Below are 26,801 nucleotides of genomic sequence, written 5' to 3'. Positions count from 1 at the left end.
TCAAACACATTGTATCGATCACATCAGCATTTCTACTCGAGCCAGTCAAAGGTATCACAGTTTTCTGGACATCTTTAGCGGTATCAAAAACAAGCTTTATAGCTTCGGCTCTAGGAGTCATAATCTGACCTTCATCAGAGGTAATTTTATGGCCTGCAAAATAATCATCAACGTTAGAATTGTTGATCAAATCTTCACTGAATGCCTTGTATAGTTCGTTATCATAAGTTGATTTGGGAGCATCGTCAGCCGGTGATGACAACCTTGTCAAATCTACCCCTTTCTCACTTTCATAACCAATGTTTATCCAAGGATCCGAAAGCAGTTCTTCGATTGAATAACGTTTGGCAGGGTCAACTGTTAAAAGGTTCGAGATCAAGTTTGTGCAACCGTCTGAAACCTCATCGAACCAAGGCTTTAAAAACTGGTAGTCACCTTTCATGACTTTTTCGGTTATATCATTTGAGTCTTGAGTGTTGGAGTAGAACGGAGGAAAACCAACCACCATTGTGTACAGTACACACCCAAGCGCCCACATATCGACCTTCTTGTCATATCCTACATTCATGTGTTGTTCAGGGGAAGTATATCCCACAGTTCCACATGGAGTCTTGGCCAAAGAGTTAGATGTTTGCAACAATGTCGAAAGACCAAAGTCAGCTAATTTGACAATACCTATTCCTGCGGCTCCATTTTGAATGGTGAATTTCCCTTCATCGACTTTGTTGTCATCATCTGACTTCCTCCGTGCTTTTAGTTGGTCTTCTTTCGACCTCGGCACAAACGTCGAAGGCTCAAAGAGTAAGTTTTCAGGCTTAATATCGCGATGGACTATGCCGTTATCATGCAAATATTTCACAGAAAAAGCAACCTGTCTTATGATGTGGCGAGTCAAGTTTTCGGAAAAGTATGTGTACTTAATGATTTGATTGAAGATTTCACCACCGGCAACGTACTCCAAAAATAGAAAGCAGTATTTCGAGTCTGAAGAATTCTGATAGTTATACAGCTTCACAATGTTTGGGTGGTTCAAATGTCTCATGATTGCAACCTCCTTTAATGTTGAGCTGATCTGGTCTGGCTTCATGTTAGACTTATCAATGATTTTGATGGCTAGGTAACGGGAATCTTTGGAATCGTACGCTTTGTAGACATAAGAAAACGCCCCTTCGCCTATTTTATCGGAGAGAAGATAACGAGTATGGAGTTCGGTGTAGTAGTCTGCCAATTCTGGGTGAATTTCAAGTAGCACATTGATTGAGTCCGGATTATGGTGAGACCGTTCGTAATGTGTTTCAGTAGGAGGAGAGATGGAAGGGCCTGAGTCAGGACAAGAAGTGGTGTCGCCGTTCTGACTGTTGTTGTTTTTAACCTCCTTCAGGTCCTTCTGCTCCTTTGTCTTCCTGTTGATAATATTTTTAAAAAGATCAAGCATCATATGCGAGAAGTGTGTCCTGCTGTATGCAAAATATGTGATAATGGATCAATAGGCAGTTGATAAGTAGTAGTAATAGTGGTAAAATAGTAATAGTATAAAGGAAATGTAAATGCAGAGTAGTAAATTGGGAAAATGTAAATACAGTTGTAATGCTGGGAAGAATTGAAATGAAATAAAGTGAAATGAAATAAAGGAAGAGTGTACTGTAAATATGTGTTATGAAGAAAGAACAAAAAGAATATCAGACAATAGAATGCTATGCAGAAAACGGCAAGGAAAAATGAAAAATCAGAAGCCTTGAGTTTTTGGATGGAGAAGTACGAGCCGTCCGTGACAATGTCAACGACAATGGCAAACAAAGAGCGGTCCTTGTATGGTATGCAGATGTTGTGTCGTAGCTGACGAAAAACACACACTACCACTGTGTTTGTATGTATGGTGACTGATAGATAATTGACCCCTGGAGGAGGGCGTTCGACGAACCAAGAGATGTGAGCGTGTCGGTTGTGGTATGCTGTGTCTGGAGCTGGTAGTGGTTGTTTGTCAGTACCACAAAAGAAACCTCAAAGAGTCCTCTAATCAGCAGAACAATCCGGCTTGTTATTTGTCAGGGCGTCCTCAACATGTAAATAATGCCTCTCTGCTCCTACAACCGCTGAGCTCTCAATCCTTCTTTTTCCTCCCAGTTTTTGCCGAGCCGGTAAATGTGTGCTTACGTTAGCAGCACATCTGCCGGGTACCCTGTGTGCGCGTGGTGCCGAGGCAGGTCTCTTATTTTTTCACCCCACCGAGGAAACGGCTTCATGAACCATAGGAAAAGGTGTTGAAGATAGACTGGTTGGAGTCCGGAGAAAGAAAGAAGCGCCAGTTATTGCAACAGAGCATAGCCAGAGACACCAAGGTCATTAGAAACATAATCCATGTCTGCCGCACCAAAGTTTTTCAAGGTCACCCAGCTCAGATCGACCATCGGGCTGCCAAAGCTATACAAGGAGACCCTTCAATCGCTTGGGCTACGGAGAAGAAATCAGACTGTGTACCATAAGATCTCGCCACAGCAGGCGGGTCAGATTGCACGCGTGAAGGAGCTTGTCAAGGTCGAGCTCTCGCCTGTGTACAAGGACAAGGTGCAAATGAGGGAGGAGAGGAAGTCAGAACCTGGTTTTGTTGTTGTCGGGAAGAGACAGCACTAGAAATGTCGCCTGTCGTGAAGTCAGACCAGCTCGGACGGACTTGTCTACCGCACCGCCGCCACTACCACCATCTCTGTCTATAGTCGAGCACTGCTCCGTCCGCTGAGGCCCGGGCAAGGGGACGTTTTCTTCTTTGTAACATAATATGCATTGTTGTTTGCAGTACTAAAATTTTATAAAATTACACGAATATCCGATAAATAACTCAAGGATCAAAAATAAGAAAGTAACCTATTAGGGGGAATCACTGGCATTTTGCATTAGACCTGCCGTCTACTGCAGTTTCAACTCCTTCATTCTGCGCGTGAGGGGGCTGTCCATCTCTCCACTTAGCGCACCGATGAGGTCTGCCGCGTTGATGTTGAGACCATCTTCCTTCGCATGCGCCTGGTTGCCTTTGCTGAAGCTCCTCATTGCCACAAAGCTGTGCGAATGGTTGTACAGCTCGGTGTCACTCGAAACCAAGCTGTCGTCGACCATCTTCATGATTGCCTTGGCACTAATGGTCATGGAGTTGTCCCACTTTGCGTAATTTGTGTGCTTGTTCTTCTTTGGCTTGCTCACCTGTGTGAGGTTGACTCCCGAACGTTGGCTTTTCAGGGCTTTAACTGGAGAGTTCTTGTTCTTCAATGTTCTAAAAAGAAGATCCTGCTTCTGTGGGGACGATGGGGAGACGACGTTATGCGGGTGGTTCGCCATGACTCTTTTCACGGGAGATAGCGTTATGTGCGCCGTAGCCGGCATGTGCTTTTTGTTGTTGGTCAGCAACCCGTTCGGCATATTGTTCATAGAGCACGGAGGAACGCCTTGGGAAATTAACGAGCTATTGATGATAGACGAGTTTCCCTCCATCAATTCTTCATCCCCATCATCTGCCCCCTCCCTCAATTCCAGTTCCAAGTCAAGCTCGACATCCGACTCTTCGCTTTCGGTGAGATCAAGATCGGAGTTTTCCAATCTGCTGCCCTCTCCTTCGTCGCTTGCATACAAAACTTCATCGTTGAAGTCTTGTTCCTTTGCAGATCCTCTGCCAAGCAAAAATGCATCGCCTTCTTTCTCTTCCGGTGTTTGTATGCTGCTAACAGAACCATCTTTTCCGATAGTTAGAACAAAATCGCCAAACCTTAGCTGATTCTCCCTTTTCATATGGACGAAGCAATTCATTATAGGGTCGTCGTTGCTGGTGGTGGTGTTGCAGCGGAAGAATATATTAGAGCTTGCTGCAGTTTGTTGCGTGGCATTCTTCATAAACAACCTTTTAGGCTCAAGGGTGTTAACTTCTATTGGCTTGGAGTACTTCTTCGTAATGTTTTTATGAATGCTAACATCGGCGGTGAAGTCAACTTTCATCTCGTTCATCTTCATGGTTCTCTGATCTGTGTCAAATCTGCAAGTGTAAAATGGAAATAGAATATCTGTCTCATGCTCGTAGATTCTAGGAAACTTATAGTTTGGTGTTTCAAGCATTTTGTTGCTGCTAGTGTAAGAAGAGCAACCTGTGTTTCTAGCACAGTTGTTGCTGCCGCTGCCACTGCCATATGAACCGACCGCTTTTGGATATCCCCTGCCCATGGACATCATGTTTTCGTTAGTGGAATTCCCTGAAGCTCTCCGGTTGACAATCCTTAACGGTCTCAAGGCAGCTGGGTGAATATGCTGATGCAGCTCTTCTCCTGATCTTGTGCTGGCACTATTGTGCACCTTTAGGTTGGAAATGTCGGTGAGCATTGGTTGTTAAGTAGCTGCCGGACAAGACAAAAGAACTAAAAGAACTAAAAGAACGAGGTCAACACGTAGGGAACAAAATACACAAATAACTGGGGAAGTAATCCTGAAACGAGTGTTTTTGACAGCAGGTGCCAACTTGGCTGCACTTGTAGTTGGGGCCCAGTAGAAGATCAAACGAAAATCTGTTGACGGAGAATCAACTGCTCAATTAGGTTACCCGAAGCAGATAAATGTCAACACAGACAATGTAGTTACCCTATTAGGAAACCGATTAAATTGTGCATCATGTTGCACGACACAAAACTTTGTCGTGGTCCCGTGCAGGAGCGGGTCTAGACCCAAAAGGCTGGGGATCGGTCTAAATTTAGCGATGGAGAAGGAGATGACAAGACTGATTGTGCCTGACCAAGAAAATTGATCGCATCCAGTTGGTCAAAGTAACGGACGGGCAACTGGTTGCAAGTAAAGTATATAATTAAGAGCTTCTTTACGGGAACAATTGGACTTGCAACCCTTTTTTGAACGAACCCAGCGCATCAGCACAAGAGATTCATGTTGTCCTGGAAAAATGATCAGGTTTTGTTGTGGTTGAAAAACTCACAGCAACCGGAGGATGTATTGGAGACATTCCGTGTACACAACATCACTGGATTGACGCTCCCGCTGCTCAATTCAGAAGAATTGAAGGATATGGGGATATCGAACTTGCGACAACGGCTACAACTCCTCAACGACATCAGCACGTTGTTGATCGAGAAAACTCCACACTTAAGCTCTTTGAATCTGAACAATGAGCATCCGCTTCTAGCCGAACTTCAGGCAGCTGTAGTATCGACATCTCTTATCAAAAATGTATCGAAGGGTATTGTAGAGGAGACGTCTTCTCAATTGATTGATAAAATGTCAGGACGAGAGCGAGATTATAGTGAGAGCGATAGAGAAGACAGCACCGACAAGGAGAGAATGAACAACAAGGAGTACAGAACACTTTTGACGAGGATCAACAAGTTGAGAGAAGAAATGCTACCTGTTTTGAAAGAGATACAGGATAAGAAGCCATTACCTGCTCCAATTGGTAGACATTCTCCGAATCCGCTCCACACTCAATCCGTCAAGTATGAAAGTACGGCACTTCCATCAGCATCACCTTCGAGAAGCATGTTTATCGCAAACAGAAGAGCCAGTTCGTCGGAGACAATTTCCTCAATGTCTTCCGAGCAGGTTCCGTTACCACTATACCCCAAATCTATGTCTTCGAGCGCAATCCCACAGAAAGCATCGACTCAGCCAACCCCCTTACCGCATAGAAGCTCATCTCATCTCGCCCAATTGCATGGACACTCGTCATCACCGAATCTGGTTCCTTCCCGTTCTTTCAAACGTATGTCGTCACAACAATCGGAGGTAGCCAATCCAAGTAGCAGCATTCCACCTGCAACACCCGCTTCCACAGATACTTTAAAACAACTACGGGCTAAAACTGAGGACCCATGCTACAAGATTTTGCAAGCAGCTATGCGAAGCCATAAACTTGACAAAAGTGAGTGGCGCAACTACGTTCTCATTATTTGCTACGGTGGTGACAAAGAACGTGTTCTAAGGTACGATGAAAAACCAGTCGTTGTTTTCAAAGAACTTAGCGAACTTGGACTGTCTCCCTCCATGATGCTTCGTCAAGTGGAAGATACTGATGACACGGGATATGTGAATTCTGAAGACTACGAAACTCCTGGCGGAAGATTATAAACTTTTATACAGTAATCCATGTTGTTTACTATATCAAGATATTCTGTACGTTAAAAACTTTCGTGCTACGTCACCTAATATGGTCTGAAGCGCCTCTTTTGTCTCATTTGTTTCACCCTTTCTTGATCCTCTTTAAACTTAGATAGAAGTTGATTCATTTCCTGCTTCTTACGTTCTCTTATTTGAAATCTGTAAAAGTCCTTCTTCTCCTTTTTCTTATTCTTCTTGACATGTGCTTCGTCTTTCTCTAAATCAGAAAGTTTTTTCATGGAACCAAGTATGTCACTTTTTGTTTTCTTTTGTGAACCCACCACCAACGTGAAACCATCTTCGTCGACAATCTCTCTCATATTTTGGACCTCTACTTCCGCTTTCTTTTCGCGTTGCTGGAAATCGATCAGTGTCTTCGCCACTTCTTTCTCTGCGACTTTCCTGTCTATTACATATGGTATCCTTGTGTATCTCTGTAATCCTGTTTCGCTGCTGGAGTTTGTCACATCCCATTCCAAAGCTTTTTTTATCTTTTTCACGCTTGACAAAAACAACTCCAATCCATCACGATCCAAAAATGTAATGACACTGCTTCCAAATGGTAACCTTTCGCTCTCTTCTAGCTCGCATCCGTAGTCTTCATTCGTAAGTTTGCTCAGATTGATGTGCAAATCGTAATTTACTCCAGACCCGTTGGAGGAAACCCGAGAAGTATCTATAGCTTCACGAATAAGTATTTTCTCTATATGTGAGGCATTATTAACCTGGCGGAACAACTTCTTGACATTATCCAACGTCCACAAAGGAAGTGGGTTGATGAGGAACAAAGACTTAGTTGTATCGGCCTGTTCGCTAGGGTCCTTACTCATATGTGGCTTGATGTAACAGAGATGTGTTGAAGGTGGGAGATTTGCCACAGCTGGAATCGCTATAGGCAACGGCAGAAAGCCCTTTATCGGCGTCAAATCAACTGGCATAGCGTTTACTTCTCGTTTGAGCTCGTCTTCACTATACACGTGGTCTTAAAGTATGCTTTTTGCGAATGAATCGGGTCGATCCAAGGGCTAAACATGGTGGAATAGAGTATGATGAAGAGAAAAAAACAAAAAAAACACATTTTTTTTTCACGGCGGTCTATTTTGAAATCGCCTTCTTTTCCTTACTTGTTTTACTATACACACATCTTCGTAAGATTAGAGTCTTTTTGGCCCGTTCAACCGTTTCGAACAGTAAGGCAGCGTTAAGGTGCATAGGCCGGATAAGAAAATACACTAAGAAAGACGATGTCTGCTCCAGCTACTCAAAGACATTGTGCTGCCCCAAACTGCGGTAAAGTTACCACCTCAAACCTGAAATGCCCAATTTGCTTAAAGGCGGGGCTGCATGAATACTTTTGCAATTCCACATGTTTCCGTGGAAGTTTTTCCCAGCATAAAGCTATCCATGCAAAGGCAGGTGTTGACTCTTATAACCCATTCCCTGAATACGACTACCGTGGTACTGTCAAGCCAGCATACCCACTCACCCCAACACGTGCGGTTCCGGAAAGTATCAAAAGGCCAGACTACGCTTTGAATGGTGAGCCTATTTCGGAGCTGAAAAACGATCGTACCAACAAGATTAGAGTTTTAAATGCAGACGAAATTGAAAAGATGCGTCATGCTTGTAAGCTCGGTAGAGAAGTTCTGGATTTGGCAGGTGCTGCTGTGAAACCTGGAGTTACTACCGATGAGATCGACAGAATCGTTCACGAAGCAACAATCGAGCGTGGAGCGTATCCTTCGCCCTTAAACTATTTCAACTACCCTAAGGCAGTTTGTACTTCGGTTAACGAAGTCATTTGTCACGGTATTCCAGATAAAAGAAAATTAGAAGATGGAGACATTGTCAATATTGATGTGTCTCTATACAAGGACGGATTCCATGCGGATTTGAATGAAACATACTATGTTGGGCAGAAAGCCAGAACAAACCCAGATCTTGTTCGTCTTGTTGAAACCACCCGTGAATCCCTAAACAATGCCATCGCAGCTGTCAAACCAGGTACTCCTGTCCGTGAATTTGGAAACATCATTCAAAAGCATGCTGACGCCAACAACGTTTCCGTTGTTAGAACATACTGTGGCCATGGTGTTGGAGAGTTATTCCACTGTCAGCCAGACATTCCACATTATGCTAAAAACAAGGCAATTGGAACCTGTAAACCTGGTATCTGCTTCACTATCGAGCCTATGCTTAATCTAGGCTCTTACCGTGATGTGATGTGGCCTGACGGATGGACATCTACTACTGCAGATGGTAAGGCGAGTGCCCAATTCGAACACACATTACTTGTTACTGAAGACGGTGTCGAGGTATTGACTGCAAGAACTGCATCATCTCCTGGTGGACCAGTTGCAAGAATCTAGGCTCAAAGTGATTTCCTTATTGGATGGGTTTATTCGTGCGATTCGCAAACAAATGTAGAACGATGTAAATATATAGAAATAAACATGTTAATCCTGACAAAGTTAAGGAAACACTAACTGGAGAGTAATCGATAAGGAGAATACGACGGTTTTGTGTCACAAGTGTAAAACGCGGAATGAAAAACGGACCATGCTAGTGATGGTCCTAAAAATCCGACTATTTGGCGTCTTTCTCTCTCCCTTGTTGTCGAGAACAAAGGCCCTCTCAGCTAACAAAGCTTCAAGCATATGACAGTCGACGACGATATGGAAGGGATCAACCCGTATGAGGTTTTAGGTGTTGATCCGGCATGTGAAGGGAAAGATATTAGGCGAGCATATCACAAGCTATGTTTGAAGTACCACCCTGACAAAAACACAGGGTTCCGGAAAGAGTTCGATCGTGTCCAGGTATCTTACATGGTACTCAGTGATTCCAAAAAGAAAGCGAGATATGACCGGACTGGTGTGATCAACCTAGGCTCTGGAGCAGACGATGCAGAAGCAGAAGATTTCGACTGGACAGACTACTTCAGAACTCAATTCGATGCGATCAGTAAAGAAATGATAGACAAAGACAGAGAGGAATATCAGGGAAGTGCAGAGGAAAGAGAAGACATCAAGAAAGAACTTGTTGCCCTGAAGGGAGACATGTCAAAGTTATTTGAGGTAGTGATACATCTAGAGTTTACAATCGAGCAAGAGAAAAGGGTGTTTGAAATCTGCCAAGAGCTGATTGACGAGGGAGAAATATCAGACAAAAGCATTCCAAAATGGAACACATATGTTTTAAAGAGAGATCAAAATGTGAAAAAGATGGAGAGGAAGCGTTGTCGGGAGGAGAAAGCAGCAGAGAAGGTTGAGAAGAAGAGGAAGGAGACTGGGGAGCCGGACGGCAGTCTAGCAAACTTGCAGGCGCTCATAGCTGGCAATGCCAACCGCCACCGCGCAGCCTTTGGAGCTATTGCAGCCAAGTATGAAGAGGAGGAGCAGCAGAGAAAAAGGAAGAGAAGAAAGAGTAAGAAATAGTCCTTGCCTTAGACTAAGATTTATTAGGCAAAGACGCACGACAGAACACTGTGTTGTGCCGCGACAACAGTCTTGTTGCAAACAGTTCTGTTCCTACTGGTCAGTTCACAAGGCTGCGTGGACTTAAAGACTATGTACGAGTAAGTAGAATAGCCTTACAATCATAGCTTTTGATCCAGTATATTGGGAGTTTCATAAGCGCTGAAACAAGCACAAGGATGTACGGAGTATGATGAGTGTATCAAGTTTCCTTTTTCGAAAATAATTTAGCGGATAAGTCTCGGCAACGCAGCGTTTGAAGTTTACAACTCTGGCTGCCTATTTTCCTAAATAAGTGGCTTTACCTCTCTATCTACTTGTTTGGGGGCCGCTAGTCGGCCGCCAATCGGGGATACTGTGACCTCCGCCTAGAGAAAGAATGCTGTCTGGCATTCTGTCTAAGAACTTCCCACGCCTAGCCTAAGCGGCCAGAACAAGTTCTCTGTGGTTTGTGGGCGCAGCCGTACGCCTCTGCCGTAGACTGCAGGGCCGTCTGTGCTAAGTGGCAGAAATTATATAGTAACTGATAGGCCGCTTTTTATCACAGACGTTCCCGCCGGGAAATTCACTGGGTTTCCCGGCAGAGGTGACACCTGCGTAATCGGGACGTTATATTGGCTACTGCTATCTGTACTTCAAGCATTCTTATTGGACCTCGGCACCCAGCTGCTTTACCAAACACTAGAGAGATCTGTGTGCTGAGAACAAGATGAAGCCGCTAGCAGATAAGAAAAATATCCAAAAGTCAAGATAATGGGACCAGCAGATAAGGAGCAAATAGGTTCGCCTGATAGTCAGCATATAGATATGTCACGGTCCCATAGCACCGATTGGCAGTAGAGCTGTTTCGTGTGGACTATTTGCTGAATACCCTGTAGCATTCTTACTAGGTACAATTGTGGCTTGACGAAGAAATAGTTTTAATTCTACAGTCTGAACAAACACAAGGAACAAACTAGCCAACGAACAACAAAAAACGATAATGACAGTTACAGTGGAGTCTCAATTGGTCGGTTCGGCAGACCTGAACTCCAAATACATGTCCAAGTATGAGATAGTGTGTGATATGGGTGAAGGTTTTGGGAAATACAAAATGGGCCCGGATACTGAAATCATGCCTCTTATTGATGTTGCCAATGTTGCGTGTGGTTTCCATGCGGGCGACTATAACATTATGAAACAGATGGTGACATTGGCCAAACAGCACAATGTGAAGGTAGGCTCACACCCAGGACTACCTGACATGATGGGTTTTGGCAGAAGGAGATGGGAAATTTCTCCCGAAGAAATATACAACATGGTTATGTATCAAACAGGGGCTTTGAAGGCCTTCTTGGACGCCGAGGGTATGCCGTTAAACCACATCAAACCACACGGTGAGCTTTATTTCTACATGGAAAGGGATGTCGAAGTAATGAAGGCAGTTCTTAGAGCTGCTAAAGATTTTGGCGTTCCTGTAATTGGAGCCAAAAGCTTTACATACGAAAAAATCGCAAAGGAAATGGGCGTCGATTTGATTCAGGAATTATATGTCGACATCGACTGGTGTGTTGAAGGCAAGTTGGTTTCTGTTCAAAAGTCTAGGCCTAAAAATCCTGAAATAATTTATGATTCTGTAATCGAGGCTGGCACTAATGACAGGGTTATCTCTTTTGATGAAAAGGATGTCCCTTTGAACTTCGGTGAAAATCCTTTTATGTTGTGTTTGCACTCTGATATGCCAACTGCTCTTGGGAACATAAAAGCGGCAAGAAAGGCAATTGACTTGCTAAATTCCAAGAGATCTTAGATCTATACTTAAGTAATTATCTCTTATAGACAGCATTTGCGACATTTAAACAACTTTTCAATTATTTTACTTCTAGGTAACTGTTTGCGGTGCTTCTCCCTTCAATAACTATTCAAGTAGCGAGTTGTCTATTTATTATTTAATAATTATAGTTAAACATGGAATTAATAATTTATGTAAAAAAACTAAATTCTCAACAAAATGGAAATGGTGTCACCTGGATTGACCACGTCCCCCTCTTCTACAATATTCTCTAAAACACGATACATACTATCAGCTGGTGCCTTCTTATCGAGAACTTTGAGTGGTATTTCCATTTTCATGGCCTCTAATATGACGTACACATCAGTTAGGGAAACTGTATCACCCTTTTCAAAGTTGAACTTGAAAACATTTGCAGGCATGGTAGAAATCAGTTTGATAGCATTTGAATTATTTAACAAATCTCCAGCAGCAGATTTGGATGCTTTTGCCGCTTCCTTTTCCTCAGCCCAAAGTTTTTGATCTTCAACTTCTTCCTTTACCAAAACATCAAAGGCCTCTCTCTTTCTGTTTTGAAGTTCCTCGGTTTCCTTCTCAATAGATTTCAAGAATTTAGAGTATTCCGAGAAATCAAATTCTGTTTCTTCTGCTTTGTAAGTTAACCTTTTGGTTAGGAATTGAGTATTCAAATTTGTCAACTCTTCTTCCTCAACTTCATAATATATAACTTGATCAAAGTTCTCTAGAGGCCATGGATTCTTATGGATACGGCAGAAAGTATCCCAATACCAACTTGGAAGTGTCATACCCCAAATCATATACCCACCAGGAGATTCAACGGAATATATTGATTGCGAGACTGAACCAGAGCCAATGGCACCTTGGGGGGTCGAGGTTCGAGCAGGGTTATATTTCGAAGTCAAAAACCTTGACCTTGGATCTGTGTTCACCAGCAACGGATTAGCACATAGAAAAGAAACAGCAACAACAACTTCTGGCTTTCCAACGATGTAACTTTTGAACTCATCAAAAGTTTCAATGCAGTTTGCTCTCATCAAATACTCAGCATTGCTTGGCAAGTATGGGGCATGTGGTCTTTGAGAATGTGTGTATCTTTTGATACAATGATCCAATGCACTATGATTGAAGCAAACAGGTAGTTTGAAAACATGTGAAGGAACTTTTAACTTTTCAATAGCCGATATGTTGGCTTCAATGTCAATTAGCTTCTTCAACAACTTTGCTTTTTCGATTTTTAGAGGATTGAAGGTCACACACATGGCACCAGATGAGCATTCAATCGAATTAAACTGGCCCTTAAGCTGCTTCTCAATTTCCATGGAAAACACATGTTGACGACCGTTATTGAACAGGCTGAACTTTGTGATCCCAAAATCAATAAGAATCATACGCTCACCTCCTTGCCTAAAAGTGACTTGCGGCAATTCCTCTGTCTCTTCACGCCGATATAAAAAGCTGCCTAATTTGGAATTTATAGGTTCGTAAGAATCAAGCTCGTCATATTTGCTGAAAAGGTCATCATTAACTTTAGTTGGACGTGTTGAGGCAATCTCTAAAAATTTTAGTCTCAGCTTCAACAATCTGATAGCATCATCGTAAGATATGAGTTTGAACTTGATAGTACCATTGACAGAAGCTTGTCCGAATCTTCTGAAGTCAACTTCACATGGAACAGAGATACATGTAAAACCTGAGAGGGTGGCACCGTCGACACCAGACAAAACCAAAATAGAACCAACAGTACTCAAACCACAACAAGGATAAGGATATTCGAGTGTATTACTTGGATGACCACCACCATCACCACCGTCTTGTCTGCTAAAATCAAATGCAGGACCATCTAATCTTATTGCTCCTCTGTTAGAATTGAAGTTGACTTTGTAGGCGTGGGAATAAACAGTCTCCAAACCTTTTTCAGATGCAATGTCTGTTGTATCATGGGGGCCACTGATCATACGGACAACAACTTCTTCATTATCAAACTTTGGAATCAATCCAGTAGGTAGCTCATATCCTGTTTTAAAACCGTCAATATCTATATCACATATTTCAATTTCTAGACAGTCACCTGGCAAGAAAGTACGACCTTGGTGCCCACCCAAATTTAAAGCTGGCGTACAACTTTTAGAACCCAAATAGTCAGCAACCCCGGTTAAACCACCTCTTACAGCCATGTAACATTTTGACGATTTATCTTGAGTTTCACCAACATCAATTACTGAACCTTTAGGAACAAAAAGCTCCGTAAACATTGGAACCTCCACCTTTTCATTCAGCATAATATTAAATTTAGCACCACCAAATGCAATGATTGCATTTGAGTGAAATTTTAAAACCGGACCTCTTACTGTAAATTCAAGACCCTCAGTGTTAGCATTGTTGCTTACAATAATGTTAGCAAGTTGCAGAGATAAGTCGTCTGTTGGACCTGATCTAGGAATGCCATGTCTTAATTCTGGACGACCAGGTAAATCTTGGACGGTGGTGTAGTTTCCTGACTCTTCAAATTCGATTAAATTTGGAACGAATAGAAAAGAGCTCAAAAAATTGGTTAATGTATAACCTTTTCTGAAACTTTCACTTTCGAGGATGGCTATACAATATTTAACATTGTTTATTGGGCCTTGTATTTTGGTATCTTTCAAAACTTGAATGATGTTGGCAGCAGTTCTCTCAGGAGACCAAACCATAACCTTGGCTAATAAAGGATCAAAATAGGGTGAGACCTTTCCTCCTGTCTCAATCCAGTGATCAACTCTGACAATGTAGTTCCCTTTACTTGAAGGACCTTGATCCGGAAATTCAACATAGTGGAGAATACCAGGAGAAGGAGCAAAGTCTTTGATTGGATTTTCAGCATACACACGGACTTCGATTGCATGTCCACTGGGGATTTCAACTCCTTGCTCATCATACTTCAAGCTTTTCTTCAAAAGAGCAACGTCAATACCGGAGTTCGAGAGCTCACAATCAGCCTGGGCAAGCATAAAATAGACAAGGTCCATACCGTAGACCATCTCAGAGATACCATGTTCAACTTGTAATCTGGTATTCATTTCTAAGAAATAAAAATTTCCAGTCTCGTCATCTACAAGAAACTCAACAGTCCCTGCAGACTTGTAGTTGATTGAAGAGGCTAGGTTTTTTGAACACTCAGTAAGGTGTTTTCTCAAGTTGTACTGCTTTCCTAACGTCTCAACAAAAGGGCTGGGTGTTTCTTCAATAACCTTCTGGTGACGACGCTGGATCGAACACTCTCTTTCACCAAATGTAACAATGTTGCCAAGACCATTACCGAAAATTTGGACCTCGATATGACGACCATTTTGGATATACTTCTCAACAAACACACCAGTGTTAGAAAAAAGGGAAGCACCTCTCGACTGAACTTCTGCAAAGTTTGTCTCCACTTCGCTGGCAGAATTACAAACCTTTAGTCCCATACCACCACCACCTGCAGTGGCCTTGAGAATAACCGGGTAGCCAATATCGTTGCAAGCACTAACCAACTCTTGTACATCATTGATTAACTCCGTACCTGGTACAATTGGAACTCCTGAATTAACTGCTATCTCTCTTGCCAAATGCTTTAAACCAAACTTCTCAACAGAATCAGCTGAAGGCCCAGCAAAGGCAATACCGGCTTCAGCTAATTTTTCAGCAAAGTTGGAGTTTTCCGACAAGAACCCATACCCTGGAATAACCACGTCAGCCTCGTTGTCAATGGCCACTTGCACAATCTGCTCAATGTCAACATACGCATTTGCACCAATTCCAGATAGCAATACTGCAACATCAGCCTGTGAAACATGCAGAGATTCAATGTCCTCCTTTGGGTATATCGCAATTGATGTGAGACCATACTCTTTGCACGTTTTGATGATCCTCGAGGCGATCTCACCTCTGTTGGCAATTAGCACACGCTTGATATTCTGAAAGCTCATTCTTTCAAGGGTTTGTATGTAATGGTTTGTGGATTTCAAGGGAAACAACACTAGGTAACTGAGCAGCGTTCCGTTTCCTTTCCCGTCAGAAGAAACATTCTACCATAAAGCTAGTTGAAATAAATCAAAGAACCAAAAAATGGGAAACAGTAGAAAGCTGACCGACTTGTATTGAACTTGAAGTGAAACATTTACCGCTAGCGATAAGGTGTAGGGAATACCCGCCACAGCCGGAAGTCCGTTATCGAACAGTTTTACCGACCTGTCTCCGATCCGGCGTCCCGTTTTCTTCACAAGCTCCCGAACCCGCCAGTGTTCCCGCTAAAAAACCCTTTAAATCAAGACCACAGTACCCCAACACGGTTGTTCCCCCCCTCCCCCCCCAGACCTCTTGCCTTCCCACCTGACTACTTTCCAATTGTAACAATGGCTATCGACGAAGACCATCATCGGCCTATGTTCTGCAGACCATCTGCCTGACATCGGCTCTACCCGATTCAAATTAGACGCCAACAAAACCTGTGGTAGCAGGAATTTTCGCGGGACTTATCTGTCGAGTACCTGGGGTAGGTGGCTTTTTTGTGACGCCTCAAAAGCAGTAACAATGCGGATGGGGTGAGGAGGACAACGGTGGGGCCAAGGGCCAGACCCGCTAAGGTGCATCCGGTGTGAGAAACCAGTAGTGTCGATAAGAAACAGATAGCGGGTTACCGTTCACAGCAACCGCTCGGCCCGAAGAAGTGATGTAGATTGTCTGCCATTGCTGTTTGGTTTGCTTCTGTGGTTCTTATCGGCCAGCAGGCTGCAGCGCAGCAGCCTCTTCACGGACACACGCTGTGGCAGTTTCTGAAGCCTGCATCTTTCACCACTATCCACTTATCGCCTCATGTCTGTAGTCTCATAATTTTTTTCCGAACCCGTTGTATATATAGTAGAGTTGTTCTTGGTTCTCTTTGACAGAAAAAACAAGAAGAAAAGAAACATGGCGATTGACAGCCAAACACAATTTTTCAGTCCAAGTGTTGGGTGGGGGATTATCATCGGTGTCGGAGCAGCCTTTGCGCTAGGCATGCTTACGCTTTCGTGGTTACTCGCCAAATACAACAATGAGATTCAGGATTCGGAGATGCTTTCCACGGCAAAGCGTTCCATAAAGACGGGATTAATTGCAAGTGCAGTCGTTTCTTCGTGGACCATTGGTTCAACGCTCTTGCTCTCCTGTACAGACACGTACTTGCTTGGTCATTCTGCTGCTTGGTGGTACGGTGCAGGTGCCTGTGTGCAAATCATTATTTTCGCTGTGGCAGCAATTGAGCTCAAGCGGAAGGCGCCGAACGCACACACATTCCAGGAGATTGTCCGGGTTCGTTACGGCAAGGCAGCCCATCTGACCATGTGTGCATATTCATTTGGCCAGCAATTGTTCTACACTGCCAACCTCTTAGTGAACGGTGCCTCTGTTTTCTCGAATATCACCGGGGTAAGCAAGGAGGGCTCGACGGTGTTGCTGCCCTTGTTTGTTATCATCTACACGTTGATCGGAGGTATCAAGGCGACCTTTTTGACTGACTGGACACACGTGGTGATCATCTACGTGATCATGCTCATGTTTTTGTTTAAGGCATACACGACGTCGCCTTTGATTGGCTCTCCAGACAAGATGTACGATTTGTTGGTCGAAGCCGGGCAGAAGTACCCTGTTATGGGCAACTGGCAAGGGTCGTTGCTCACGTTCCGGTCGATCAATGGGGGTTTGTTTGGATTGATTCTCTTTGGGGCTGGGTGGGCCGCTGCGGTGGACTCGCAGTTGTTCCAGAAGGCGATTGCCGCCAACCCCGCTGCTGCTCTCACAGGTTACACTTTGGGCGGGCTCTGCTGGTTTACGCTTCCTTATGCCCTAGCCACGACGATGGGGCTTGCGTGTCGGGCGTTGGAGATCACGCCCGAGTTCCCAACGTACCCGAACCGGCTATCGGCGGAGCAGTTGAACTCCGGGTTGGTGTTGCCGATCTCGGCGTACACGTTGATGGGCAAGGGCGGGACCGCAGCAGTGCTGGTGATGGTGTTCATGGCGTGCACTGCGGCGTACTCGTCGGAGACGGTGGCGGTGTCGTCGTTGTGGACGTATGACATCTACAAGGCGTACATCAACCCGCAGGCGACAGGGAAGCGGTTGGTGATGGTCACGCACGCCGCGGTGGTGGTGTTCAGTGTATGTGCGATTGTGCTTGCGATCGGGTTGGGCCAGGCGAACTTCGACGTGTCGTTCATCACGACGTGCATCGGGATCATCGTCAACGTGTGCATCATCCCGATGGGGTGCACGTTGTTCTGGCGGCGGATGTCTGCGCTGGGGATGATTCTCGGGACGACGGTGTCGACGGGGATCTCCATTGCCGTGTGGATCGGGTACGCCAAGGCGCAGTCGGGCACGGTGACGTTGGCGGCGTTGTCCACGTACGAGGCGTTGGCGGCGGGCAACACCGTTGCTGTCGGTGTTCCGGCCATCGTGGTGCCCATTGTCGTGTACTTCAAGCCCGCCAACTTCGACTGGAACAAGTGGAAAACCGACATCCACCAGGACGACAACTCCGAGTTCGACCGGGCCCACGGGCTCACCAACGTCCTCAGCGGCGAGGAGCTGACGGAGCTGGTGCTCGAGAAGGAGCGGGCGGAGGACGCCCTCATGATCCGCCGCCGTAACCTCGGCTACGTCATTGTCGTGGTGTTTGTGCTCTTCTTCCTCATTCTCTTCCCGATCCCGCTCTACGGCACCAAGTACATCTTCTCCAAGACGTTTTTCCGCGGCTACATTGTTGTGACCTTCCTGTGGGTGTTTTTCTCCGCCGGCGTTGTCACCGTCTACCCCGTGTGGGAGTCCCGCCGGGGGATCGCCAATCTTTTCCGCAAGATCATCCACGGCGAAACCACCCCGCAGATGTACAGCGACGACACGCTTTCCCGTGTCCAGACCCTGCGGTCCCGGGCCTCGGCGCCCGACCGCTCTTCCGCCGACGCCGATGTCGTTGTCAAAAACGACGTCGTTGTCAAGCTCGAGTCGCTATAGCCCGTGTAGAGCCGTATACTATCTTATATTTTGAAAAACTGCTACCCTCCGGACTTCCCGCCGGCGGCCAACGGCCGCGCCGCCCCCGTTCCCGCCGACTACCCCGGTACTTCTTTCCCCCCCTCCCCCCGACCTCTCCTTCTTCCCGTCTGCTGTCTCGTCCCTGCTGCACCGCCGCTACTCCCTCCCTCTCCCCCACACCCACCACGCCATGAACTGCGCAGACGAAGCCTCCGAAGACGACCACCACACCCACTCCCACTCCCATTCACACACACATCCGCACGGCGACCCCCCCGTCGCCACCACCGTCGCCCAGTCCCTCAACCACCGCATCGACACCCCCCGCCTCGCCGCCTACAACCTCCGCAACCCCCAGCACGAGCTCCCGCGCCTCTTCAAGACCCAGGCCGCCCGCCTCGAGACCACCCCCGTCTTCCGCTCCCACTTCGGCCCAGAGCTCCTCATCACCATCCCCTTCACGGGCCCCGTCAAGCTCTTCTCCCTCCTCGTGCGCGCCGCCCCAGACGCCCCCCACGCCCCGCACACCCTCCGGCTCTACCGCAACGCCCCGCAGCTCTCCCTTGACTCCGTCCGCGCCGCCCGCCCCACCTATGTGTGCGAGCACCCGGCGGCCGCCAGCGCCGCCGCCAGCGCCGCCGATTCCGCTGCTGACACCGCCGGCTTTGTCGAGCACCACCTCCCGCGCCGCAAGTTCGCCGGCACATCCACCCTCACCATCTTCTTCGACCCGGGCCCCGCCGCCGACCCCGACGCCGGCCCGGCACTCGAGCTCTACGCGCTCGAGCTCCGCGGCGACTGGGCCGGCCCGGCCACGCGCGCGCCCGTGGCGCTGCTCTACGAGTCCGCCGCCCGCCGTGAAGACCACCCGGTCGGTCAGACCGCCGACGCCGCCGCCAGCTCCAGCCGGCTCGGCCTCTGAGCAGACGCCGCCCGGACGGCGCAATGCGCTCGCGAAACCGCCGGCGCTCGATCGTCCCTGTTTGTAGACCCCCCAGTAACGTAACCAAGGGCCTCGCACCGGCGACGGCTACATGTTTCCATTCTCGGCAGATGATACACCCCCAGGGCCTCGGCCAGGAGCAGGAGCAGGAGTAGGACGCAAAGACGCCATCTTGCCCTAGCTGGTTTTGCTGCCTCTGTCCCTGTCTCTGTTGCCCCACAGACTGCACTTCTGTGTCTACTCGCTGCCGTCGTGACTCCCTCCAGCTGTGCACACACGTCCTGCCCACACGCTCACTGACACACGCCACGCAGGGATGCAGCCAGAGAACCACACCCGCAACACGGGGTCGCAGAACACCCCGGGGTCGGTGCCACGACCCGTCAGCTCAGAGTCCACGCCGGGTGCCAGCAGCACGGCAAAATCGAGGAAGAGAGCCAACCCGCAGGCGCCCAGCCAGGCGCAGACGTCGTCTTCCACGTCGCCACACTCGTCCTTATCGTCGCCTGCCTCGCTGAAACAGCAGCAGCAGCAGCAGCAGCAGCAGCAGCAGCCCCCTTCGGCCCTCTCCGTGAACTCATCTTCCCCGTCGTCGTCGTCATCGTCGTCGTCGTCGTCGGCCGCAAACTCCTACTTCATGGATTTTGCCCACCCAAACAAAAAGCGTCACATTGAAAACTCCCTAATACACAGCTCCAATGCGATCGAACTCAGCGCCTCCTCCCAGTCGAACCTCAACCTCACCTCCTATCTTGAAGACCACCGCACGTCTCTCCCCTTGCCGTCGCCCAGCGCCTCCCCGATACACTCCTCTGCCGAAAACCTGGGCGGCCCTTCCGACGATACCAACGGACCTTCTGAGACAGCCCTGTCTCCCTCCATGGAGAACAACAACTCCCCGGTTTCCGATACCACCATCACATTATCTAACTCAAACACAGATATCGCCAACAGCAACACAAGTCTTACACAATCCTACCCCACCTCGCAGGCAGATAAGTTCTCTCTCCTTACATCACTAGTTTCGAACTTGAACAACGCATCTCCAGAGGTAAACGCTTTGCTATTCCAGCTACTACAGAAGACGGATAAAAAGGCACTATCCTTTTTACATTCTACGCTCTTTAAGGTGTTGAAGAAAGACTTGATCACAACATTACCTACCGAAATCATAAGTAACATTTTGCAGAATCTCGATCACACCAATTTGTTAAACTGTTTCCAAGTTTCTAAAAAATGGTCAAACGTTATCTCCCACTTCCCGGAACTGTGGAAGAACTTGATATTTAAGGAAAAGTTGATCACTACGGAGGACGACTATCTCGAAGACTACGAACTTATCAAAAACAACAGACCAGATTTATCTGTCGACAAAATCCCACAGCTGATTTACCAAAGACGCCTCCTAATCCAAAAAAGGTGGATGAACACTAACTACAAACCCAAGAGGCTTATTATTCCCGAAGAATCATTAGATATTGTCACCTGTTTACAGTTCGATAAGGACAAAATTGCAGTAGGGTCTGACGCAAATCATATAATAATCTGTGACACAGAATCTGGGAAACTGTTGAAAACTTTGCGTGGACATAACGGTGGTGTATGGGCAATGAAGTTTTATAAGAACACCTTGGCGTCAGGCGCAACAGATCGATCTGTGAGAATCTGGGACATTGAAAGGGGGGTTTGTACTCATATTTTTAGAGGTCACACTGCAACAGTTAGATGTCTTGAGATCATAGAACCAAGACAAATTGGTACCGACGATGAGGGTAACCCAATTATTTATCCTGAAGCCCCTCTGTTGATCACAGGCGCCCGAGATAATGCCTTATACGTATGGAAATTACCAATCAATGATGGTAAGAACGATAAAGTATCAGATGTTCCAATCGATTTGCACGCTTCCAATAACCCTAACTTTGTCACCGTATTGAGAGGTCATACTGCGGCGGTTCGTGCAGTTACGGGTTATGCAAACATTGTCATCAGCGGAAGTTATGACTCCACTGCAAGAGTTTGGGATCTACGGACAGGAGAGTGTAAGTGGATCTTGAAAGGCCATACAGGAAACATTTACAGCTGCGTGTACGACGTGAAACGGAACCGTTGCTACACTGGTTGTGATGATAATACCTTAAGAGTTTGGGATTTAAATACAGGCGAAACGATAGCAATTTTGGAAGGCCACCAGAGTCTTGTCGGTTTGATAACCTCTTCTGATAATGTGTTGGTATCGGCTGCTGCAGACTCAACTGTGAGACTGTGGGATCCGGATACAGGGCAGACAAAAAAAGTGTTCCGTGGCCATCGCTCTCCTATTACTTGTGTCGCAAGCGACGATTACAAAGTCTTGTCTGGTAGCCAAGGGATGTTGAAGCTATGGGATGTTCAAACAGGTGCCTTTGTCCGTGATCTAGCAAATGATGTAGACGGCGCTGTCTGGCAAGTGGCCTTTGACTATCGTCGCTGCGTTGCTGCCATGCAGCGTGACAATACAACATTCATCGATGTCACAGACTTTTGCCCTGCTGAAGATGATCCTTGGGCGCATCCTTCTTCTCTTGCAACGACTAATTAGTCTGTCTTTTACACAGCAGCTACTTTGTTAAAAATCCTCGTATTAGTTGTAGCCGATTATTTATTCTAATTTCCAGGCGCGGTAACATTTTTCTTTATTTTTTTTTCTTTCCTCATGTTTCATGTTCTTTAGTGTTAAATATGAAATGATATCCATCACTTCTTAGAGTCTGAAGTCTGACTGTTTTGACTTTGCCAACATTTGTTGATCCGGTTGAACAGCTTAGTATTGACACATTCCGTGATGACAAAGCAGAAGTCTAAACCAGGAGTGATCCAACGGGATCTTGATAACAAAGTGTACAATCACATTCTCCAATTACTAGATGATAAAACGGATACATTGAAATCGTCTGCTCTATCCAAAGATGAAGGTGGTCTCGGAGATGGCGAAGGTGATAATAGTGGTGCTACGATTGCAGATGCTATAGCTCACGATGTTGGTGACGAAATGGCTCAGGAGAAAGGTAGTCTAGCCAGCAACGGTGTATTCACCATGGCGTTAGCTAAAGATTTACAGTTCGATGAAATTGTACAATACATCAGGTTAAAGGACAAGAGTTTGGGCCGTATGAAGATGGATATACTGCGCAAAAGTATTGAAAGAACTTGGACAGAAATTAGAGATGAAGAAGCAGAAGAGATTTCAACCCTTGGCATAGATCTCGCTAGTACCGGTAATGACGATCCAAACTTTATCGATGGAGAGGAGGATCCAGCAGCTGAACTCATGGAGGTCAAGGACTTGAATTTGGCCAACAAAAATATAGTTAATTTATGGAAAGCGCAAGAGAGCAGTCCAGCAAACAAAGATAACATTGACTCGAATGATCCACTGAATGTAACCTCCAATACTGAAAATAATTTGAATGGTAATAAGAAAAGAAAGGTAAAGGACAAAGAGTCAAAAACAAAGAGAGTCAAAGTGGATAGATCACCCCCAAATATGTCGCTGAAGTCTCTCGGTGGTCTCGATGATGTTTTCGCAGAATTGATGGAAGTGGTGGGGATGCCAGTATTACATCCTGAAATTTACATCTCTACAGGTATTCAGCCACCAAGAGGTGTGCTCCTCCATGGACCACCAGGTTGTGGTAAAACAACAATTGCAAATGCTTTAGCTGGTGACCTCGGTGTCTCGTTCATCAATATCAGTGCACCGAGTGTCGTCAGTGGAATGTCTGGTGAGAGTGAGAAGAAAGTACGTGAATTGTTTGAAGAGGCAAGAGGACTTGCTCCGTGTATTGTCTTTATTGATGAAATTGATGCGATCACCCCTAAGCGTGATGGTGGTGCGCAAAGAGAGATGGAGCGTAGAATAGTGGCACAATTACTAACGTGCATGGACGAATTGACACTGGAGAAAACCGGAGGAAAACCAGTCATTGTCATTGGTGCAACGAACCGGCCAGATAGTTTAGATGCAGCACTTAGACGTGCTGGAAGGTTTGACAGAGAAATAAGTATTAACGTTCCGAGTGAACCGGCAAGATTGAACATTTTGCAACACATGACGGAGAACTTGAAAGTTTCTGGCGAATTAGGATTAAGCGAACTTGCTAAATTAACGCCTGGTTTTGTTGGTGCCGATTTGAAGGCATTGGTTACATCTGCCGGTGTTGCCGCTATCAAAAGAATTTTTAGTAATCTTTCCGATGAAAATGGAAAATTAGTTGGAGGGCTCGACAACGATATTGATGGTAATGACAACAATGACCAAATGGACATAGATAACGATGAGTTTGTTACTCCGTTGACCACTCCACTAACACCATCAAATGCAAATTCCCTCGCATCACTTGAATCACAGTCACCGGTAGTTACAAAAAATCCTTTACTTCCATCAAGCGATTCTGATAAGGAAAGCTCAACTATACAAAAATTCCTTGCTAAACATCCTGATCCTTTAACAGCAAAACAGTTAGAACCTCTATCCATTACTAGGGAAGACTTTTTGACTGCATTGCCAACAATTCAGCCCACAGCCAAGCGTGAGGGTTTTGCAACTGTGCCGGATGTCTCATGGGCTAATGTTGGTGCTTTGAGTAATATCAGAATCGAGCTACATATGGCTATTGTTCAACCTATAAAACGCCCTGAAATTTATTTACGTGTGGGTATTACTGCACCTGCAGGAGTTCTCATGTGGGGACCCCCGGGGTGTGGTAAGACTTTACTTGCAAAGGCTGTTGCCAACGAATCTAAGGCTAATTTCATATCTGTCAAAGGTCCAGAATTATTGAATAAATACGTGGGTGAGAGTGAACGATCCGTGAGACAGGTATTCTCTCGTGCTCGTGCAAGTGTTCCGTGCATTATCTTTTTTGATGAGTTAGATGCCTTGGTACCACGCAGAGACAGCAGTTTGAGCGAAAGTAGTTCACGCGTGGTCAACACATTGTTGACCGAGTTAGACGGACTTAACAACAGAAGAGGTATATTTGTCATTGGTGCCACAAATAGACCTGATATGATTGATCCTGCTATGTTGAGACCAGGAAGATTAGACAAGACCTTGTACATCGAGCTTCCAGACTCCAATGAAAGACATGACATTTTGAAAACTTTGATCAAATCGAATGGTACCCCTGTCTCAAATAATGTTGACCTTTGCAAAATCTCACACGATGAACGATGTCGTAATTTTAGTGGTGCTGATTTATCGTCCTTAGTGAGAGAGGCGAGTGTTATTGCTTTGAAGAGAAAGATATTCATCGGAATTAAAGATTTAGATGAAAGCGTGGAAGATCATGAGGAGATAATGGACGTGGAAGTTACAGCCGAGGATTTCGACAAAGCTCTTGATACAACGAAACCATCTGTTAGTGACAGAGATCGCATGAAATACGAGAAGCTAAACAAGAGATTGGGATGGGATAAGACCACTGTGAATACCTCAACAGAGCCCAAAGATGACGCAGCCGATTTATAAAGAGAATCACAGCTAGAGATTAAATAAACTTTTCATTTGTAGAATTAAACTCATAAATAACTAATAACAACAAGATGAATATAATGAAGATTAGAACAAATATAAAAAAAGAAGTCTAAGGTAGTCTCTAAAATTGTCTATTTTGTGAATGGAGGAGGAGGCATATTAGTGTAGTTGGAGTTATACAAGATGTCAGAAGAAGAGATACCTTTGAATTTCAATGATTCAATATCCACCATATCTTCGTTCAATTCCTTTACACTATTAACACCGAGTAATTTCATATCTCTCAACATTTCTTCTTTCAACAATTGCATTGCTCTTTCCACCCCCGGCTGACCATAAGAGGCCATTGCATATAGGAACGGTCTACCTAAACCAACGGCATCAGCTCCTAGACACAATGCTTTGATGATGTCTGAACCACGACGAATACCACCATCGATGAACATTTTGAAATCTTCATCCTTGATTCCATTTTCACGCAACAATTTACGTGATTGAGCAAGAATTTCGATTGGGGGCATTGCAAAATCCAATTGACGGCCACCGTGATTCGATAACAAGCACCCGCCTAATCCAAGCTCGGCAGCTTTTAAAACATCTTCTTTACGAAGAACACCCTTCAAAACAATAGGAATCTTAGTCGAATTTTTCAACTTTTCCATATCATTCCATGTTAGATTCAAGTATTTGATTGTTGGGGCTGCAAAGAGTGATAAACCGTCATTGACAGATGGATCCAGGGCAGCCCTTATCTTGGAATCTTTTTCTCTGTTACCTAAACATGGTAAATCGACGTTAATGAAAAAAGCTTTTATGTTTGGATAATTGTCTTCAATGTTTTTGAAATATTCAGGAGCATTTTTAAGTTGTTCCTCAGTGTAAAAATGGACTTGATGGAAATTCTCCTGGCCGGGTTTTGCAAACGACATGAAAGTGTCCAACGGGTAAGAGCACTGAATTGGCACCAAATAAGGGATCTTTTCGTTACCCGCAGCAAGAATTAGATTCTTTTCGGCATCTGGATGTGCCATTGGAGATCCTGCAAATGCTGTACAATAGAAAGGAGCATCGAAGGTGGCACCAAAGATTTCACCGCTTTCAGTCGAAGCCTTGGTGACATCGACCAAGCATTTTGGCCGGAAAAAAATCCTGCCAAAAGCATAGTGATTTTCTCTGAGGGAAAACTCGTCATCAGATCCAGTCGAGTAGTAACCCCAAGTACCTAGTGGCAAAACCTGCTTAGCCACAAACTCGAAATCAGAGATATTGAAAATTTGACTAAGAGGGGGTTTGTTTTTGATTCTGTCTTGTCTTTCCTTCTCTAGTCTTTCCTCTCTTTCTTCGCTTGTTTCTTCTTCGTCTTCATCTTCTTCGTCTTCATCATCAACGTCATCTTCTATCACGATAATTCTGCGATTACTCTTTCTTTTCGTATCATTCTTCACAGTATGGTGAGATGCCACCACAAAGGCCGAGACACTCAGTATTATGTATGGGAGGTAAGAAGAACGCTGTTTTTTGTGCTGCGATGCTGCCGAAACGGCAGAAAAACATTGGTGGCTATTCCAGCTAGTCAATCCATATCTTGGAATTACGCCTCTCAGCTTAGAGCTTCTCACACCTTTCAGTAGATGGCCCAATCTCATTGGTTTTATAGAATTTATGCGATAAGAGGCTGATTATGACGTTTTTGCAAGCGGATACAGAGGAAGAACAGCTTAATATAAAATTTTGGTTTCCCAGTATACACGACTAAATGTGAGTAGATAAATCTTTTCCCTGCTGTTTAATCCTGTCCAAGAGACAGGCCTTAACCGTTGAAATGCCATCCTCTCTGGTCTCGGACCGCTTATCGTCGAAGCAGTTAAGGATGTGGGATTTCCTAAAGGAGCAGTTAGCGAGAAA

General features: G+C 45.4%; 14 protein-coding genes across 14 annotated transcripts; 9 read left to right on the top strand and 5 right to left on the bottom strand.

The window, feature by feature from the left end:
• Positions 1-49: 49 nt before the first annotated feature.
• On the bottom strand, positions 50-1,435 carry PICMEDRAFT_36514 (hypothetical protein; the record flags this gene model as incomplete). Its single annotated transcript, XM_019163013.1, has 1 exon — positions 50-1,435. A coding segment is annotated over one exon (1,386 nt), but the record flags the coding sequence as incomplete, so codon positions are not given.
• Positions 1,436-2,358: 923 nt separating this feature from the next.
• On the top strand, positions 2,359-2,631 carry PICMEDRAFT_36750 (hypothetical protein; the record flags this gene model as incomplete). Its single annotated transcript, XM_019163035.1, has 1 exon — positions 2,359-2,631. One exon carries the CDS (start codon positions 2,359-2,361, stop codon positions 2,629-2,631), a length of 273 nt encoding a protein of 90 aa, XP_019015735.1.
• Positions 2,632-2,904: 273 nt separating this feature from the next.
• PICMEDRAFT_74338 (hypothetical protein) lies at positions 2,905-4,359 on the bottom strand (the record flags this gene model as incomplete). Its single annotated transcript, XM_019164740.1, has 1 exon — positions 2,905-4,359. The coding sequence occupies one exon, from the start codon at positions 4,357-4,359 to the stop codon at positions 2,905-2,907; it is 1,455 nt and encodes a 484-aa protein (XP_019015734.1).
• Positions 4,360-4,911: 552 nt separating this feature from the next.
• Positions 4,912-6,105, top strand: PICMEDRAFT_74337 (hypothetical protein; the record flags this gene model as incomplete). Its single annotated transcript, XM_019164739.1, has 1 exon — positions 4,912-6,105. The coding sequence occupies one exon, from the start codon at positions 4,912-4,914 to the stop codon at positions 6,103-6,105; it is 1,194 nt and encodes a 397-aa protein (XP_019015733.1).
• Positions 6,106-6,179: 74 nt separating this feature from the next.
• On the bottom strand, positions 6,180-7,073 carry PICMEDRAFT_74336 (hypothetical protein; the record flags this gene model as incomplete). The annotated part of the gene is made up of 1 exon (XM_019164738.1): positions 6,180-7,073. One exon carries the CDS (start codon positions 7,071-7,073, stop codon positions 6,180-6,182), a length of 894 nt encoding a protein of 297 aa, XP_019015732.1.
• Positions 7,074-7,282: 209 nt separating this feature from the next.
• PICMEDRAFT_18032 (hypothetical protein) lies at positions 7,283-8,570 on the top strand. The gene has a single exon (XM_019161855.1). The coding sequence runs from the start codon at positions 7,380-7,382 to the stop codon at positions 8,502-8,504; it is 1,125 nt and encodes a 374-aa protein (XP_019015731.1). The 5' UTR covers positions 7,283-7,379; the 3' UTR covers positions 8,505-8,570.
• A 249-nt stretch (positions 8,571-8,819) lies between these two features.
• On the top strand, positions 8,820-9,431 carry PICMEDRAFT_23562 (hypothetical protein; the record flags this gene model as incomplete). The annotated part of the gene is made up of 1 exon (XM_019162313.1): positions 8,820-9,431. A coding segment is annotated over one exon (612 nt), but the record flags the coding sequence as incomplete, so codon positions are not given.
• A 1,162-nt stretch (positions 9,432-10,593) lies between these two features.
• Positions 10,594-11,400, top strand: PICMEDRAFT_13289 (hypothetical protein; the record flags this gene model as incomplete). Its single annotated transcript, XM_019160039.1, has 1 exon — positions 10,594-11,400. The coding sequence occupies one exon, from the start codon at positions 10,594-10,596 to the stop codon at positions 11,398-11,400; it is 807 nt and encodes a 268-aa protein (XP_019015729.1).
• Positions 11,401-11,510: 110 nt separating this feature from the next.
• PICMEDRAFT_18031 (hypothetical protein) lies at positions 11,511-15,707 on the bottom strand. The gene has a single exon (XM_019161854.1). It carries the CDS (start codon positions 15,345-15,347, stop codon positions 11,586-11,588), a length of 3,762 nt encoding a protein of 1,253 aa, XP_019015728.1. The 5' UTR covers positions 15,348-15,707; the 3' UTR covers positions 11,511-11,585.
• A 622-nt stretch (positions 15,708-16,329) lies between these two features.
• Positions 16,330-18,414, top strand: PICMEDRAFT_36664 (hypothetical protein; the record flags this gene model as incomplete). The annotated part of the gene is made up of 1 exon (XM_019163023.1): positions 16,330-18,414. The coding sequence occupies one exon, from the start codon at positions 16,330-16,332 to the stop codon at positions 18,412-18,414; it is 2,085 nt and encodes a 694-aa protein (XP_019015727.1).
• Positions 18,415-18,606: 192 nt separating this feature from the next.
• On the top strand, positions 18,607-19,429 carry PICMEDRAFT_18028 (hypothetical protein). Its single transcript, XM_019161853.1, has one exon. The coding sequence runs from the start codon at positions 18,626-18,628 to the stop codon at positions 19,355-19,357; it is 732 nt and encodes a 243-aa protein (XP_019015726.1). The 5' UTR covers positions 18,607-18,625; the 3' UTR covers positions 19,358-19,429.
• Positions 19,430-20,015: 586 nt separating this feature from the next.
• PICMEDRAFT_55424 (hypothetical protein) lies at positions 20,016-22,116 on the top strand (the record flags this gene model as incomplete). The annotated part of the gene is made up of 2 exons (XM_019163182.1): positions 20,016-20,248; positions 20,342-22,116. 2 exons carry the CDS (start codon positions 20,016-20,018, stop codon positions 21,957-21,959), a joined length of 1,851 nt encoding a protein of 616 aa, XP_019015725.1. The 3' UTR covers positions 21,960-22,116.
• An 86-nt stretch (positions 22,117-22,202) lies between these two features.
• Positions 22,203-24,890, top strand: PICMEDRAFT_36765 (hypothetical protein; the record flags this gene model as incomplete). Its single annotated transcript, XM_019163036.1, has 3 exons — positions 22,203-22,332; positions 22,435-23,767; positions 23,807-24,890. The coding sequence occupies 3 exons, from the start codon at positions 22,203-22,205 to the stop codon at positions 24,888-24,890; spliced, it is 2,547 nt and encodes an 848-aa protein (XP_019015724.1).
• Positions 24,891-25,027: 137 nt separating this feature from the next.
• Positions 25,028-26,542, bottom strand: PICMEDRAFT_60291 (hypothetical protein; the record flags this gene model as incomplete). The annotated part of the gene is made up of 2 exons (XM_019163425.1): positions 25,028-26,335; positions 26,516-26,542. 2 exons carry the CDS (start codon positions 26,540-26,542, stop codon positions 25,028-25,030), a joined length of 1,335 nt encoding a protein of 444 aa, XP_019015723.1.
• Positions 26,543-26,801: the final 259 nt, after the last annotated feature.

Source organism: Pichia membranifaciens (genome assembly GCF_001661235.1).
Source record: "Pichia membranifaciens NRRL Y-2026 unplaced genomic scaffold PICMEscaffold_6, whole genome shotgun sequence".
NCBI lineage: Eukaryota > Fungi > Ascomycota > Pichiomycetes > Pichiales > Pichiaceae > Pichia > Pichia membranifaciens.
The sequence above is the reverse complement of the archived record's forward strand: the minus strand, read 5'-3'. Positions and strand labels throughout refer to the sequence as shown.

What these genes read in the sequence shown, in the direction of transcription:
- PICMEDRAFT_18031 (XM_019161854.1), bottom strand. Translation starts at nt 15,347, where the DNA reads ATGAGCTTTCAGAATATCAAGCGTGTGCTAATTGCCAACAGAGGTGAG.
- PICMEDRAFT_18032 (XM_019161855.1), top strand. Translation starts at nt 7,380, where the DNA reads ATGTCTGCTCCAGCTACTCAAAGACATTGTGCTGCCCCAAACTGCGGT.
- PICMEDRAFT_18028 (XM_019161853.1), top strand. Translation starts at nt 18,626, where the DNA reads ATGAACTGCGCAGACGAAGCCTCCGAAGACGACCACCACACCCACTCC.